Below are 17,932 nucleotides of genomic sequence, written 5' to 3'. Positions count from 1 at the left end.
ACATCAAGTTGGGATTTTCCTCGCGTCTTTTTGTACTAATTTTTCGTTCGAGAACCGTAAATGAGTGACGTCTCGTCATGTGTCATCTCCTAACTTAGTACTCGAGCGTATTTTAAACGCGTCGTCATAACCCCACTTTGTTTCCCGTAGAGCGGGATACTTTCAGTCTCGGAGTAAGTTATTCGTAGAGTGACCTTTCGCGTTCCTCGTACCTTACCCTATATTTGGAAGTCACGTAAGGAATTATACGCGTTTAGCTACAAAAAACACACTCCCCAGTCTCCACTCCTTCTATCTTCTCTCTCTCTCTCTCAAACAATCATCCATCATTATTATTATTATTTTTTTTTTTTTTCTTCTGGGACCACTGATGTAGGAAAACCGTGAGGGTGCTTGCCTGCACCCTATCTCTACTCTCACTGGGATCACTGCTCTGACTTTGAACTCTGACAACAACAGGCACACGGCTCTTCGTTTTCAGTGGAAACATTTAAGGCTCGTAGCACAGTTAATATCATGATTCTAAAAAATAGCGCAGAGCTAAACATTCTTAGCTGACGAAGACTGTGGAACCTGGCGACTAAGTGACCCCGTGCATTCACCCTACAAATATATTAAAGACCTCAACGTTCCTTTTCGAGTGCGGCAGCGTTACTTAGTCAAAGCGCCGGGGTTGTTGTCACTGTTGAAGTCTAGGCTTTGGTGATAACCAAGATCTATTTTTTTTTTCCCCAAGAAGATGAGGTTGACTTCTTCCATATATGCACGGAGAAGGGGGTAAGAATAGCAGTTCTCGTTGGTAGCGCATAGCTGATGGCATCTACGTTCTGCCCCCCGGGAGCTCCCTTGTCTTTCGTATACTCTGTGTCGCTGTCCTTGTGTCGGGAAGGTGCACTATGATGGACTATAGGCGTAGGTGGATTACAATCTTACTTTCATCTATTTCTTTTCTCCGGCTTCCCCTTCGAGGATATATATGTCGTGGCGTATAGTGTGCACCCTGTACAAAATTCTGTTATGCACGCCCAACTTGTTGGGAAGAAAAAAATTAAGAAAATGAAGTTAGTAATGATAGGATGACTAGACCAGGCCATAGTTTTATTGGAGCACGTGACACTGACCGCGCGACCAAAGATTTACCGCCGCGGATAGCCCTATAAAGCTGCTGTATTTAAACCACTTTGTCGGCACAATGAAAAAGGATGCAGTTCTTTGCTGGAAAGGGACGCTCAAGCCTTATTGATAATAGGTCGACGGCCCTTGTTTTTACGGAACTTGCCGCTCACCGAATACCTCTTGCGGGAATAGCAACACTTCCTTCATCGCCCTATTAACCGAAGTCATAAAAATTCCTCGACCAAATGAGAGCACTAATTATCACTTGCAGGCACAGCTCAAGAGTCGACAACTTTGTGCGCGTACAAAAAAAATAAGAGAAAGAAGAAAAAACGCTTATTGTTTAAAACTAAATTTTCACTGGTATGCCTTCTAAAAAAACCGTTCACCCCGCCCTTCGTGTTACCTGCCATTTGTGCGATGTTTTTAAACGGCGTCTCCCCCTCCAAGACGCGTCAATGACATCTTGTCAACGACCGAGACCCACAAAGCGACCCTTGTTGTTTAACATCAGCCTCGTCTTGTTGAACCTCCTAGTTGATCCCACTTTCGACACCCCCTAAAGACCCCCACGTACTTAAGGAGACTTCAAGAGGAGAAGTGGAGAGCCCACAAGTGCTTGTCCTCCTTAGCAGTCACAGAGACCACAGTAAGATCATCAGCCGCGTCCTGCGGAACCTCCCCGTGTGACTTGACGCGTTATTGCGAGGTAGTAGGGGGCAAATTTCTCCCCCAGCCATCAGCAATTACACGCTTGTCCAACTCAACTGGCATCAGGGAATCTCTGGTCCCTTTTGTCTGCTAACGGGACGCGCTTTGAAGTGCGTGCGTGTTCTGGCATTCGAGTCGTGGGGGAACTCGTAGGGGGAGGGGAAGCGTGTGCTGCCCGTCGTGTTAGGCTCTGAGGTTTTGGCAGTCATCACGTTGTACGAAGGTTTGAAAATATGGGGCAGTAGAGAAAACATGTATGGTTGCTTGGATCGTGAGACGTGCCGCGTCACGTATGGTGCTGGGGAGGAAGTGTTGCGTTTCCTTGTGCGCATCGGATGCGACGTTGCTGTCTGTGAGTAATGAGCTTTGCTTCTTGTAAGCTCTCTGCTAGACAAAAGCGTTTATGAGATGGCAAAGGGCAATGTGGGTGCCTTGTAAGGTGATCCCTGGTCGATTGGTCTAGCGATTTCTTGAACAAATGCAAAACGTTTGAACTATCTCTAACGCATGCGAACGGAAACGGCTCGTTCTTAAAAGGAATGTTCGTATATACTCGGTGCGTCCGTTGGCTGTGGTTTTTCAACCATTTTGTATTTAATTTATGATAACTTCAGCGCCTTTGGGGGTATTATCCGATAGTTATAGCCCTCGATAAGACACTTCCCATGAAATTACTTTAGGACAAGGTCAATTGACACTACTGTGTTCAGCTCTGACCCGAAGATGTGCCAAGTATAGGCAAGGCATACCATGGGAGGCGGCATGAAAGATGCAAGCAACTGGCGGGTGACAAAGTAGAGTAAAAAAGCTAAGAGGTTCAGGGATGTTGGGCAGCAATATTCAGCTTGCCTAGGAACAGAAACCGTTCTTGTAAGGTGAGAATTTGTCAGGGAAGGTCATGCTTAGAATCGTAGATATGAAATTCCAGAATGCAAAAAATTATTCTTTATCGAAATTGGCAGGTTTGGCCGTGTGAAACAGAGCTTTTCAGTTCTCGGGTAACAATCGTTTGTTCAATCGTGCCAGCAAGAATGGAAAACGGAAGTCATTAGACCCCACTAAAGACAAGGAACATTGAAATGTCAAGTCAAATGCTTTCCTTCGAGACGTTCCCATAGAAGCCTGGAAGTGAGCTAAGTTCCTGTACTTCCCTTCTTACCAACCTCCAGTCGCATATATGGCCCTAGCAAACGCGATGGGCTCACGTCCAATTAATCGTTTCCTCGTGTTCCCTTTATGACGTACACTGCAATGATTTGTACAGGAATCTCCATAGGAAGTGTCTGTAGCCAACACTAATATACTAGGTAACTTGTGATCACAAAAACATCATCAGTTCTGCCAGCCGGAGGCTGCGGCCCCATGACTGGATGAACACGAAACACGTGAAGGAGGACCTACTGACAGGTCAATGATTGAACGTGGAACGGCACACGTACAGAAAAAAGAAACTCAGTTTCTTTTTTTGTTTTTTTTTTCACTCATGGTGTTTCGCCACTACACTGTGGGCATGTGTTCCACAGAGCCTGCGTTCCGCGGACGAAAAGCTTCTTTACTTTGACCCACGAGGCCATTTATCACTCCTGGGGCTTTCTTAGGGTTCGAAAGCATATACCTGCTATGTCTGAGACAAAATCTTTTCGCGACGGAAATCATTTCTTTTTCTTTGCTTTAGGACAAAGTTGAGAGCTCGACTTACAAGTACTTGTGGTACCTCATTGTGCCTAAGGACGTGTAAGGGGGGCTATTATGTTATAGGACACGCACGCTCCGCTTGCTGCACTGTGGCCATTGCCTCACTCTACGACAGTTATTGACCCGTCGCCAAAAATTTGTCCAGCCACCGGGTTGATGGTGTACTTGGTCGTGAACCGAGCCTTCTGAAGGCTGTCCTGGTGCCATGTGCTAATTTTCCCGCAGTAGTTATGTAGCCCTAACCACTCTTATTGCGTTTTTTTTTGTAGCTGACATCGACAACATGGACATCATGTACGTCCTGCACCAAAAGACAAACGTCACCAGGGATTCTTTCACCTTCAAAGTGATCGACGAAGGCAAGTGTTCTGCTGTTATATCATATTAGTCCCTTTGTGCTGTGTCCATTGGGTCAACTGCGTGTTTTGAAGGTATATACCATTAGAAAGCATATATATATATATATATATATATACCATTGGAAAACGGGACTTTTCGGTCGTATCTCTCTTTTACACACAGAGATTCATCACAAAAGCAATGGGGCAGTGTATCGATATTTCTTTCCCATTAACCCCGTTAATTTTATTAAGCGCGTAGTGACTCGTTCAAACTCCTCCAAAGAAGGAATGGCGCATTTTCACAACACGTGAACACTCGTACACTTTTCTTTGGACCACTTCGCGGCTAACATGTTTGATTCATTCGAGTGTGATCCATTTGATTGCCATCTCATTCACGTAGTAACCCACATGCAATGTGGTTGGACACCGCAATCCCAGCGGGGAAGCACATTATGTCATCATCATCATCATCATCATCATCATGAATCCGCTGTTGTCATTGTCGTTTGTTGCCACAGGTGTGTTTACCGGAAAATTCGGATTCGTATCGCGTGAGAAGTAGAAAAAGATGGATTGGATTGAATTCGAAAATAAAAATAGAATCCAATCCAGTCCACCAATCCATGCCAGATCCAATGCCAATGCCAATCCATGCCAGTGGAGGGGAACACTGAAATAAATATAGAGAACGAAATAACTCTTAAACACTTTTCGTGTTGATGAACAGTAAGATTCCTTTCCTACATTAGTACACTTGGTCGTGGCGGAGAAGCCGTGAGAAGTTTGTGACAGCGTACCGGTAAAATACATTAGCGGGCTAAAGTGTTGAGGAAACTTATCTCGCTTTCGGGACTCATCTAATCAGTTAAGTTAACAATGCAAAAGACATATCTTCGAAGCCGGCCTCACTTTCTTGAGAATTTCCACATACAAGCCCTCCCGAATTTACAGTGCATTCCGATATATATAACGAGAAGCCATTTTTACGTGTATATAATTGTCCACTTCGAGAGAATTTCCGAAACGTCGGGTCAGGGCCGTGAAGATAGCAGACGACAATCTCTTCTTCAGCGTGGTTCTCTTTGTGAGCCTCGCATATAGCTGCGTACAGCCTATTTGAGGTACCCAAGTGCCGAAAGCCCGGATACCAGTTGTATAGAGTTCATTGTACGCTAGATGTGTACAGTAGTGTTCAACATACAAGAACGACATTGTCGGTGCATCTTTTTCACCCATTATTAAACTACCAAAAGCCAACATAGCGTTCCAAACCTGATTGATTGATTGATTTGTAAAAGAAACCTCGCCTAACCTTGTACGTCTCTTCCTTGGGAATCCATCGAGAAACCACAGACATCGCAACATCCGAATCTGTGTCCGAAAGTATTCTCGTAGCATGTTGATACTTCCTCAAGGGGAATTCGACGGCACTATGATGTTGTGCGAATATACGGTATTTTTCGAATAATTCTGTCTTCGATCCGATTTCTGAATCGCATATTGAAATCTCAGTCGAAGGAATGTTTCCTTCAAAGCGAAAAGTTTCACGCATAAGCACGAAAACGCTACAAAGAGGATATAAAGCGAAGTGAACGCTGCTGTATTAAACGATCTTTATGCATATACACGAATAACTGTGATCAAAATTTTTTTAAAAATAAGTAAATGCCTGTTGTCAATCACAGTAATTGGCGATAAAAAACAACTTTATTGCAGGATAATGGGTGGGGAGTTTCATCGCCGGGGTCGATACTCTACCCCATTTCCAGCGATTCCAATTGGCGATATATCATTGGTAGGGTTCCACGTTTTCGGTTTTAACCGAAAAACACTGAAAGCATACGCCGGTATTTTTTTCTCGTTCGGTTTTAACCGAGAAACACCGAATACAATTGAATGTCAGACGAAAGCTTAGGGGGATTAATCGCTGCACACGTTAAGTTTAACGAAAAGAAAAATTTGCTCTGCTTTCACGACTTGGGTGCCACACTTCAGGAGCAATGAAGTGTTCCTTTTGTGAAGTCTCAAAGGGGCTAATTTTGTATTGAAATTATGTTGTGATTTATATTCGCCGATAACTGCAGGGTAAGCCATATACCCACCATCAAAATCACCGAAAAACGCCGAGTCCACCCTAAAAATAAAACCGAAAGCGACTCTCCTGGAGCGTTGCCCTCATTAATTTTCGCAAATTAACTTGTATCGCCAACTGTAGGATGGGACAAGCGTTAGCTTGCCCACATCACGCTTCAAAAATTGACCACATAATAGCAAGCGCCACCAGTGGCACCAAGCGCCACCTGTGTGTATTGGCACCTGTGGCACGCAAGCGCTCTTGGGAACTCAGAGCACCTTCCAGCTTTACGATACGGCCAGAGGTGGAGGTAGAGGAAGAACAACAACATTCCCGGTGTACGTAGCACCAGCGTCAGCCAGGGTAAACCATAACCGAAGCAGACGACAGAACAATGTCCCTCAAAGTTCCCATGCTGCTTTGCGCCGCGCGCTCGGTGGTGCGCGCATCTTTTTAAAATTGTCTATTGCGAAAGATATGAGTTCGGCCCTATGACAACATCTGTTTGGTCTGCTGATGCCGTTGCCGTTTTCACAAGTATGTGACCAATAAAACGCGATGAAATGGCCCCGGAAAAAGGGCAGATTTGGAGGCCATTTTTGTCGCTTCCCCAGAAACGCGTTATTTTGTTGCCCATAAATGTGACAGAGATCAAGAGTTGGTGCTTGTTCTGCTTCGTATTCGCATCGTTTTTAACATGACTCTTCGTAACCTTCATGACCCTACTAGCACAGTATCACAGATAATGTTCTCCAATGCTGAAACACGCATGACAGCGACTGACCCAGTCCAGTATATGGTTTCTTTCGCTTTCTAGAATCGAAACAAAGTAAAAAATAAGTAACGTTCCGTTAGGTGGCGCTGCCACCTCTGTCATTCTCATATCCGACTCCCGTTCCTCAACAGTCCCTGTTATGTACGCGGCCTGTCTTTGAGATTTCTTCCATTCTCCAAGCGGGAGACGGCTCCATCTGTTGGCAGCAGCCGCTTCACGCGGTTTCGTCACGGACAAGTGTCTGAACTGTCAACTTCTCAAGACTCCATCTTCCTTTTTTTTATTTTTATTTTTTTTTTGTACAGCTGAGTTTTGCCTCATGTGCGGATCATCATCATTATCGAAGCGGCCAACGTGAAATGAAATCGGCCAGGAACTAAACGGGCCGATGTTTTGTTTGCAGACGACAGCGCGATGCGGAAAAGAGACGTCATGCGACGAGACGTGTTTGATCTCCAGACGGGACAACACGGATGTTGCTGGATGTCTTTTATTGGCATTGTAAGCGTCGAGTGCTTGCATTCGAGCTTCCGCATCCGCGAGTTGCTTTTGAGCAGTCGAGGCTGGCTACGATTTTATGCATCTCTTGGATTGCGAAAGCAGTACGTACAGAGATGGGCTGCATCGGAGAAAAACTGAAAAATTGACGGGGAACAAAAAAAGGTGTCTTTGCGTTTTTATTCATTGTTCTTTTTTGTTTTTTCGTCGGCGTCAGAAAAATTGCCCGAAATTTCCAATCAGTAAAACAAAACATACGAAATTGTGGCAAAATATAAGCGAGGCAAATATTGCCTGTCCAGTCATTCTAGTCAGTTATTTCCCTTATTCATTTCACATTGGCTTGTCTGTTGTACATTTTTGAGTCAGACCAAATGAAAGACATTCCACCTTTTATTGATATGGTGAACAATTGTACTCATTATCATCCTTAGTCACTGAACAATGAAAAGTTATTCTACCTCCATATTTAAAAAAATATTGCTCAAAAGGAACTATCAGAAATCCGTTCATCCATTTCAGTAAGTCAAAATTACCGGGAAAACCCCGCATCTCCACATAAAACATTTATGGGTTTCCTAGTGCTACTCAAGTCTTGCACTAATGGTTGGTTACTGTGACCCAGAATTGTAGTAAATCGTATTTGTGTTTCAAACAAATAATATCGATGTTTACTACAATTATTTTGCACTATGATTTGCTCTCTGACGTACGCTAATCAATCGAAGTCATGCTAGAGTGAACAATTCGCTTTATTTATTTATTTTCAGTTTTTCTGAAAATAGCGAAAATCGTTCATTTATTCTTATTTTTTTTTAACATTCAACACTTCTGGAAATTTTGCATCTCTAGGTATGTGCAGTGAACTTTCAAACTGAGGGACATTAATGAAGAGGTATCGCAATGCCTCTGCGTAATTACGGCCCTCGTATAGAGACTGGGTATACGGGGCGTTACGTGCGCCCTTTACGCTGTTTACACTAACGGAAATTTCATTAAAACTGCTTTTAAAAGATAGAGTACGCACGAAGTTATTTTTTTGAAATTGGTTTTAGTATTTGTGTCGGATATTATTAGCCTGACCACTGTGGCGTGACAGTAAGGTGTCGCCGTCCTATAATCCGAATAGTCCGGACGACGTCAACGAGGCTCGCAATGTTTCTCAGGGAGACGATTATTACTCTGTAATGGTAGCTGTAATTTATTAGTTACATCTATGAGCATGCAGATGTCATTGTAGTTCAATTACTTCTCAAAAGTAATTTTTGCAGGTCTAGTTAAGTCACATTGCCTACAATCTTAAAAATGAACTTCACCGCATAGCACGCTCCTATCCAGCCACAATCTCGAATGATATCGTTTTCTGCCCCGATTTGTTGAAAACGGGAGGCGTACGCTCTTTTTTGTGGCACTTATGCTGTTCACAATTGTCACAAAAAAGGCGTACGCCTCCCGTTTTCAGCAAATCGGGACAGATAACGGTATCATTCGAGGTGATGGTTTTCTAGGAGCGTGCTATGCGGTGAAGTTCATTTCTAAGAGTGTATTGGTTAAGCTGGGCGTGTTGGCTGACTTTAAACCTCAACGGTTTTTTTTCTGTTTTTTTTTTTTTTTTTTTTAGTTAGAGACATTAACTGAAATTTGCCATTCTGCGTACGCGCAAGAAATGCAGCATGACGCCTCATCGTATTAGAAGAAAGAAACGCCATTATTGAAACTATGTACGAAGTTACCAATATAAAGTTACTCTCACTCTACGTGCATGTGAAGTCATCAGCGCTGAAGGACTCCTGGGGCGAGCTAAGTTTTCGCAGCGTATAGCCTTGAAGTCGCTCGCAGAGAAATATCGGAGCCTCTACACTCGGTAGCTGATCGTGAGAAGAATTCTCAATAGCACCTATTATCGCCCTGCATAACTGCGAATGGTCGAGTTAGCTAGAGGTGTGCAGTTGAACTTGCGCGCTTTTGATTTTGCGAGCGAAGGCTACCTGGATGGAATCCATACAATTTCATTTGTTAAACGGGAAATTTCTTGCCACTAGGATAGTCTCTCAATCTGCCATCTCGCTTTTGCCCGAAATCCCCTAATTAAAAAGTTAATTAATGAATTATCATTATCATCATTATCATTAATGAATTATCGTCATCTTGTAGTTGCACACTTTCTTCGAGAGGATACCCATCTGGCCGTAGAACTCCACTGGAAAAACAACGTCTATGCTGCTCTCGTAGCTTTTTTTTATAAAAAATCTGTAAATGCTAAAAATAAACACCCCGACGCTATAACAAGCGCTACATATTATATTTATTTTACTAATTAACTAACTAACTAATTAAGCACATTAGATTATAAAAGTCCGGGACCTCGGGATTCGTGCACAACATAAATTCACACGTGTGTGCTCAAAGCAGGGTGTCTACCAATCTGGAAAACCGGGAGTTGTCACGGAATTTCGATGTGGCTGGGAAAAGTCAGCGGATTTGTCAGTGAATTTGCCAAAAAGCAGATGAAGTCAGGGAAAATCGCAACGATATGCGCAGCGAATCGTGAGTGCAGATAAGTGGTTGCGCAGCCACGTTGCCGCGAGTAGCAGTTCGCCAACACGACAAGCTCAGAGGCAGTAAAAGTAGAGCAGCTCATACTCAATTAATGATCGGTTTTGTGAGGGACCTGCATCAAACCAGCAGAAACCAAGTTCCCGTTTGTTTCTGTAAGGGAATTTGCTTGACATAGTCAGTGAGAACCTGGAAAAGCCAGGGAACTTGAAAGTTGCAATTTAGTAGGCACCCTGTCAGAGCGAAGCAAAGTTGCTGAGATGCTGTGCTCCCATTCCCTCTCCCCTGGACAACATGTCGCCAGTCTAGACAGGCAGACCGCTCGTCTACCCCTCCGCCCCTCCCCAGCCCCCCAGTGTTTAATCTCAGGTGCGATAAGTGTGAAGGGCTCGTTTAATAGCTTTTCAGCTTTAATAGCGGAACGACGGCGCACCTGTATGACACTGTCATGCGCCGTATGAGTTAATATCGGTGCCTCAATATATTTAAAAAAAAGAAGGCAAACAAAGAAGATTAACGCGAGTAACATCCAAGCCAAACATTAGCCTTTATCTTCGAGGACCCGTTCCCATTCATAATCCGTGCGGAGCCCACACAAAATTCTCGGTTTCCCCGAGCAAAAACCTATTACCGCACCCTCTGCCGAGGCGGACCATGGGCCCCCCTGGCACGCCAGTCTTCCCGCCTTTTCCTTGTTGTGAAAATTTTCTCAGCAAACATTTACTCAAGAACGCGCAGATGTTGTACGGTCGACCCAAGTCCAACGTATACTTGCGGTTGTTTCGGTAAAAAGAAAAAAAAGAAAAGAAAAAGCGATATAAACCACACGCGTCAATTTTCTAGCCGTCCCCTATCTATCCGCGATCTCCCGAATAACTATCCCACTTCTTCAATCAGTGCGACCACGAACCAAACTTTCGACGCTTTTCTCGAAGGTTCATCGGTGGAAAAAGCCCTTTCGGCTTCGAGTACCTCAATGGATATTCCCCATACGTGTCGTCGTATGTCTTCGAGATCATTAAAGATAGTAGAGGTGATAAGTTGGCTATCACTTTGTGCGCGCCGAAGGGGCGGCAAGAGCGAGGCCAAAAAATATCTCATTAGCACTTTGCTGAGTCAAGTGTTGGCGTTTGTAATTAAGTTTGCCGCTTTTGTTTTTGTGCGGCGCCTGCTCAGTAAGCTTGGTTTGACCGTGGGGAGCTGGCGAGCACAGGAAGCAACGTAGGGGTTCTAGAGGATCGGTTAAGGAGGGAACTGTAAGGCATCGATGTTGGTTATGATGATGAATTTGGGGTTTTATGTTGCGAGAGAATCTGATCATGAGCGACGGCACAGTGGTCGGACCGCGGAGTAATGTTGCCCACCTGAGGGTTCTTTAACGTGAGCTCAAGCAACGCCTCCTAGATAGCAGAAGGCCTGCGCCCTGCCTCACTCACGGAGGCTTGCGTGAGCTTTGCGAGCTACTTCGAGCTTTTTTCTCGTTCGCTCTTTCATTGATGCCATAGCAGCCTCTACAGCCGACACCTCCTAAATAGCGTCAGGCCTCTGCCCCACGTGACACAACGTGACACATGAAGGCCTGCTGTGGATGCTGCTATGACGTCAATGAAAGAGCGAACAAGAGAAAAGCTCGAAGCAGCTCGCAAAGCTCACGCAGGCCTCCGTGAGTAAGGCAGGGCGCAGGCCTTCTGCTATCTAGGTGTTGTTGCCACAGCAGTCCTTCGTGCGTGACGCTGTGTCACGTGGGGTGCAGGACACACACAGGGTGCTATCGAGTAGGTGTTGGCTCAAGTCTCGGCACATGGTGGACGACGTACTTAATACAGCGGACATCACGACACCAAATTGTTATCTTATCGGAAAGAACTTGCTGGGCGGGCAATTTGTGCTTCACGCATGGCTTTTGACAACACATGTTTCACTTGTTGGCAAACGACTTTGCGCGGATTGACAGTCGACCCCTTGACCTCAGACTCATTTTGGGACCATGGGACACACGAAAGCAGATGTCCGTCTTACGACCCTTCATCAAATTCCTGCAAACTACCGGCCTGATAGACTCTCTCTAAAACCCTGTCAGCGTCGTCAGCATCATCCTCATCACCATCCTCTCATTTTTCCCCAATAGCAATGGGGTAGCATTCTACTCAATGAGCGGAAGTCATCCCCATATCATCGTCATCATGTATTTCTCTCTCTCTCTCTTTTGTCCAGGTTTTGATCAAAAGTAACTAAAAAATGTCTTCTTGCGGAACAAGATTTCACGGGTTTGGCTAATCGAAGTAGAGGTTACGAAGAGCACTGGAAAAGACAGAAGGCCACATTCAAAGGCTAACAATTAACCTCAACGGTTGAAATGTCGCAAACAGTACAGGTGTACGATGACCTGGTTCCTTAGTTGCCTCGCGACGGAAACCCCTTTAGTTATCGATTACCCTGGTTCATAAAATTTGAACGATGAAAATGAAGCACGGAACCCCTGTCTTCGATCGGCCAGTACACCTAGCATGCATATAGTGCAACCGCATTCCTGTCATTTTATTGCATCCACCTTTCGCGAATGTTCTTGCAACATTACTTCCCTGTGCCTATAGCTTTTTCAAACTTCGTGCGCTCATTTACGGCTTCATCACGACCCGAAAGTTTACTGCCCCCAACCCTGAACCAGTCACTCCAGCCCCCTTCAACAATGTCTCACGACCATATACCCATCATCCACCCCCACACCTCATCTTGCAATTGCCATCCTACGCGCCACTAAGCAACTAACTCGGGCAAACCCACTCAAACATTCTCAGCACTTAGTGCTCGGTACCTATACCTCCATCCGGAAAGCCGAAACCACTCGGGCCAGTCTACAAGGCGCGGACACGAAAGTCCACCGCCGCCGGTAGTAATGGCACGTCCCACACACGCCCATAAACCAAAGGATGGGGAAGAGTCGAACCCTGTATACCTGGCCAGGGACTAAGTAGTGCGTTTTATGCCCGCTTCAGCGCGCACATAACCGTAAATCACGCCTCTATACCCGATCCGGTACACACTAACTCTGAGAGCCGCGCGGTATGTTTGGTGACTTAAGAATTCCCCGAGGAATCTCTCTGGAGTATAGATTCTGCAGGACACTGTCATGTTCTTGTGGATCCTGGTGTGGTTCGTACGTCGTAACCTTTGGGGGGTATAAAAAGTAGCTTCGGAAGTGGAATGCGTTGAAGGACGTGGAACGGGCCCGGTGTGAGTGTGCTTTTCGCTGTTGGTTGCCTTATATGTCCTTGCGCACGGTATGTGTGTACCTAGCTTTGCTGTTTTTTTTTTCTTTCTAATTTTGTATGCGAACTGGGATAAGGAACATTTAAACTCTCCGAGGCGTGAGGCGCTCAATGTCTTACCTGAATAGATGCTGGCTATGCGTAGTGTGTGGAAATCATGCATCAAGCTTCAGCATGGTCAAGTGCGCTCTCATTTCTGGGATATTTTTCTTCAAGACGTCGCCGAACGTTAAAAAATGCGTTGGGTGAAGTTTTCACTGCACGATGACATCTTGCTGTGAAGGGCCTTCAGTGCATGCAGATAACATGTAGGGAGGCCATTGTGCACAGTCGTCTTCACACACGTAATAAAGAAAAAAAAATGTGTTGGTGCTAGACTTTGGAGATGTCCAGGATAGTTTTCTCTCTTTTTCTTTTCTTTTTTTTTGGGGGGGGGTGTATCTTACCGTGTCAAACTAAGACGTAGCAAAGAGCAGCGATGTCTATTTTTAAAGTGGTGATTGGCGAGGAAGGTGGACTCCAGTGAGTGTGGCGTATACACATAATGGCGTAATAGAACACATCCTTCTCATGTGTCGGAAATACGCTGATACTCGAAGGGTTTTAGAGACGAGCTTCTCTTGTGTGGACTCCCGAGCCTTCGACATCGCGAGACTGTTAGGTCCTCAATCGTCCGACAAGGCGCTGAGGACACTTGTACGACCGGCCTTATGGACACTCTATGACTCGCTGAATGTGTGTTGTGTGTGCCCCCAGCGATTATTCCGACATTTTACACTCACTTGGTTGAAACTTCTGAGCTACATGATGAATTCCATCACTTTAACTATTCATCCGTTTGTATTTTCTGAGTGTAAGCGTCCCGGGGAAGCCAGTTCGACTTCGTCGTGACTCGCATCCCCATTTTTTTCTTTGTCACATCACCATCCGATAACTCGCCGCATGTGCGGATCTGATGAGGATACCGAACCTGCATCTTGCTGTCTTGCCGACGATATCGTCAGCATCGGTAGCATCTCCAGGCATGGGCGGAGTGTTTTCAATCTGCCGGAAGGGACCGGGGCGCAACCGCCCGCCCCCTCCCATACAGAGAGGTCGGGCAGGGTATCAGGAACTTCGTGTTGTCACGTTATGAGACGAACTTTTACAGGATTTTCATCATCAACACGCGATCGATTCTTAGGATATTCCTCGAAACTTTCACCCTGAGTGTCTGCTGGGTTCACTTCCCAGTGCCCAGCAGTCCACTGCTGGGCACCCCCCCCCCCCCCCGCAGTCGGCGCCTATGTCTCCAGGCCGAAATGCACTACGGACTTTTTGACATGACGAAAGCCCCGGTTCCGTGACCTACGACCAAGCATCCAAATATCTCAAAGTTCTGCAGTACATTGATTTTTTTTTCTGTTTTTTTTTTTTACAAACACCAAATTGGTCGGTGATCCAGTGCGACCATGTATGTGATTTCTACGGTGTCCCCGTGTACTTCTTTTCGTCCCTTCATTTACTTTCCTTCCTCTCCCCGTTACAAAAACTAGAGTGGCCGGCCCCGTTCATTAGTACCTTGCTCCGGTTCTTCTGTTTGTTTGTTTCTTCGTCTATTTTTTTTCTTTTACCAACCAAAGCAAGCTTGTGCTGTACCTAAGAACAGGACACCTTTTGGAGAACGGTTCAAACTGACGAGACCTTACGCGTAAATACGAGTCCCAATAGGCCTCGCATTGCCAACTGGAGGACGGGACAAGCGTAAGCTTGTCCACATCACGCTACAAAAATAAAGCGCCATCTGTGTGTATTGGCATCGAGGCGGAAGACCAGTCACAAGGACCGGCTCCCATATAACTATCTCAACAAGCTAGGACTAAAACTATTGCAATGCCAAGCGCCATCTGTTGCACGCAAGGGCTCATGGGAACTTCGAGCGCTTCGAAGCATTACGAGACGGCCAGAGGCGGAGGTAGAAGAAAAACAACAACATTCCGGGTGTGCGCAGCAGCAGCGTCAGCAGACGACAGTGCAGTGTCCCTTGATGCTTTGCGCTTGCTTGCTTGCTGGTGCGCCCATCTTTTTAAAATCGTCTATTTGAATTTGACGAAAAAATTCCCCGCAGCGCTTCACTATGGAATCTTAAAAGTTGGTACGCTCCGCGACCGCGAACATTTTATAGGATTCAGATGCTGCAGTGTACACTTCAGTGTACAGGCTCAAATTTATTGATGAGCTGCTACGCGTGTTGTAGAAAAAAAAAAGGAAGTCCTACGCGCATTGTAAAAAAAAAAAAAAAAAGAAGAAGAAGAATAAGAAGCGTGATATGGTTACCTGAAAAAAACTCACCATCGCTGCTTTAGAGTGCTGAAGCAATTTTTGCGGTGTCTTTGGTTGCATTAATCATGTACAAATTGCTGTCTGGCGTCCATACTGCCTTGTTGTACAGAAGGTCAAGCTGGTTTCACACAGCTGTGTGTGTGTGTGTGTGTGTTGTCTTCTACTTTTTTTACGTCCCTCAAGCCATGTACGATGTATGAGAAATAAACTCAAACTCAAATTGTGATTGCTTTCCGAAGTGCCGGACAGAGGAGCGGACAGGAAGAAAAAAAATCATGCACACGCAGTTCCAGTTTCATTATACCTGCCCTGTGCTTCGATACATTATTAGGCCCACGCAGGGTGCGCCGCCGGCCGAACTAGGAACATCATCTGCAAGTTTCAGTTGTACGCGAAATTCCCGCTTGTTAACTGTCATATTGCGGTCGTTTAACCATCGAAGAAATATCGTCCCTGGTCCTTCTTCTTTTTGCAGAAGTCCGGCAAAAACTGTGGGGGACCTAAGACTGACCGCGCGCTGTATATTACACGTACCGGAACCACGGGTGCGAACCATTAAAGGAAAATAATGGATTCGTGGCCGCGTTAGCGCGAAACCCAAATATTTATTACCCCCGGATATAACCATCCGCGGGGGTCATCCGATTCACTGGGAGCGCGAGACGGGACGAAGAGATATATCGAGTTCTTGGGCGTGGATTGCTCCAGCAGATAGATGACCCATCGGCATTGAAATGACGCCTAGTGGGACGCTATGGTAGAAGGCGAGGGTGCGCCATTTTAAAAACGCTTTCGGGCTGTCGAGCGAGACGCCGTCCCGGCGCAACTGTTCGTGGACGAAACCGACCGTGAGGGTGCACTGTCTTCTGCAGGGCTTTCTGTACGGATTTGCGGTGCTGGAGGTTGCCGCGCGGATGAACGATCTCCCCAGTCATGGAGCTCTGATGTTCCAGAGTGCTGCACTGCTTTCTGGAGTTCCCGTCTGGCGTCGGATGTAGCCGGACACACCATTATAATGTGTTCCTCCGTCTCCGGCTCACCGCACTGCCGACAATTTGGACAGGAAGTGCGGCCGAGTTTGGAAGTGTGGCCGCACGTATACGAGCTCGGATGCGAAGCAGGAGGGAAACCTCAGCCTTGGAGAGGACGCTTGGAGTGCAGGAAGCTGTATAACCAGACGTCTGAGCCTTCTCCCTTCTCTCACCCCCTTTCATCCCTTCCCCCAACAACGTGCCGCCAATCTAGGCGGGCAGACCGCTCTAACTCCCACGTTACCCCCCCCCCCCCCCCCTCCCACCGACGAAACCTCACACGAGAGGGTTGCCTGGAAGCACACCGAGAGACCAGTCGTCAAATGGCGTGAATTTTTCAACAAAGTCAAACAAACGAGTCAACGGAGGTGTCAAAGTCAACGAGAGTGTCAAAAAAGCAGAAGACTGACGGAAAGAGAACCAGACGTGTTCGGAGCGTTAACTGTTGACAACTTTGAGCGACGCTTCCCAATCTCGTAGTATCGCTGCGATGATTTTAGACATCTCTGTTTCTTTTTAAAAGTATAGGCTGTTTGCTTTCCCTGGTTAAATATTAAATTCCAGCAAAAATTTGTGCCATTACCGACAGCGTTTCGCACTATACGGTGAGTCGCAACGAACTTACCTGGTCGTAATTCATAAATATCGGTTCGCTAGTGCTCATAATAAAATGTATTACTACATAATGCAAGCGTACTTAATGTAGAGGCCTTTTGAGACTGCGGTAATTGAAGAAAGCATTAGGTAGGGTCGGAAAATCCACAGTTACTTTATTTCCCTGAGAACGTGAGCTTTTGACTTCTCGTTACCTGCTTTCTTTGTGTGCTGTTGGTACTTAGCAGTCATACAATTATAATAACGTGTTATTAACCTACGCACCGTACGGCCCACATTATACACCTGATGTTGTTCCGCTCGGCCTTATGTTTCGAGCGTTCTGCCGTTGGTAGACTTATTTAAATTTGTCGCAGTTGTGTAACTGAGGACCCGTATCGCCAGCTTCGTGACTCTGTGGCAAACCTGTCTCGAGTGTTTGCTGTTCCAGCTCCAGCGTCATTTAACTCTCTACGCGTCGTAAAAAAATGTTTTCAACCTTTCAGTCAAAGGTATACTCACTGACGGAAGTGAATGAACCACGTCTAATCTTTGATATCACCAAGTTTGTGACTAACAACAACAACATAGATGGATTGATGGATGATGATGATGAGGGATGTTTCCCTGCGTTGAGTGCAGGACCCTACCCCGCTCCAAAAAGGTTCACATGAAAGAATGAAGAGGGAAGGAAAACAAAAGAAACCCCTACAGAAAGGCAGAGTGTAGCACCTGACTGCTCCATATAATCACAAACTATATGGAGCAGTCAAGTGCTAAACTCTGCCTTTCTGTAGGGGTTTCTTTTGTTTTCCTTCCCTCTTCATCCTTTCATGTGAACCTTTTTGGAGGGGGGTAGGGTCCTGCACTCAACGCAGGGAAACATCCCACATCATCATCATCATCCATCTACGTTGTTGTTGTTCTTGTCTGCCTTTCAACGGTAG

The 17,932-nt window shown here is 45.8% G+C and overlaps 1 protein-coding gene across 2 annotated transcripts in view; it reads left to right on the top strand.

The window, feature by feature from the left end:
• Positions 1–17,932, top strand: part of LOC135394585 (FRAS1-related extracellular matrix protein 2-like) — a 263,630-nt gene that overhangs the window by 202,116 nt on the left and 43,582 nt on the right. For both annotated transcript variants that reach the window (XM_064625401.1, XM_064625400.1), the window contains one exon: positions 3,792–3,881. In XM_064625401.1, the coding sequence (XP_064481471.1) occupies positions 3,792–3,881 (90 nt within the window). The remainder of the gene's footprint in view (positions 1–3,791; positions 3,882–17,932) is intronic.

Source organism: Ornithodoros turicata, chromosome 5 (genome assembly GCF_037126465.1).
Source record: "Ornithodoros turicata isolate Travis chromosome 5, ASM3712646v1, whole genome shotgun sequence".
Lineage (NCBI taxonomy): Eukaryota > Metazoa > Arthropoda > Arachnida > Ixodida > Argasidae > Ornithodoros > Ornithodoros turicata.
This window is presented reverse-complemented; position numbering and strand designations above follow the sequence as displayed.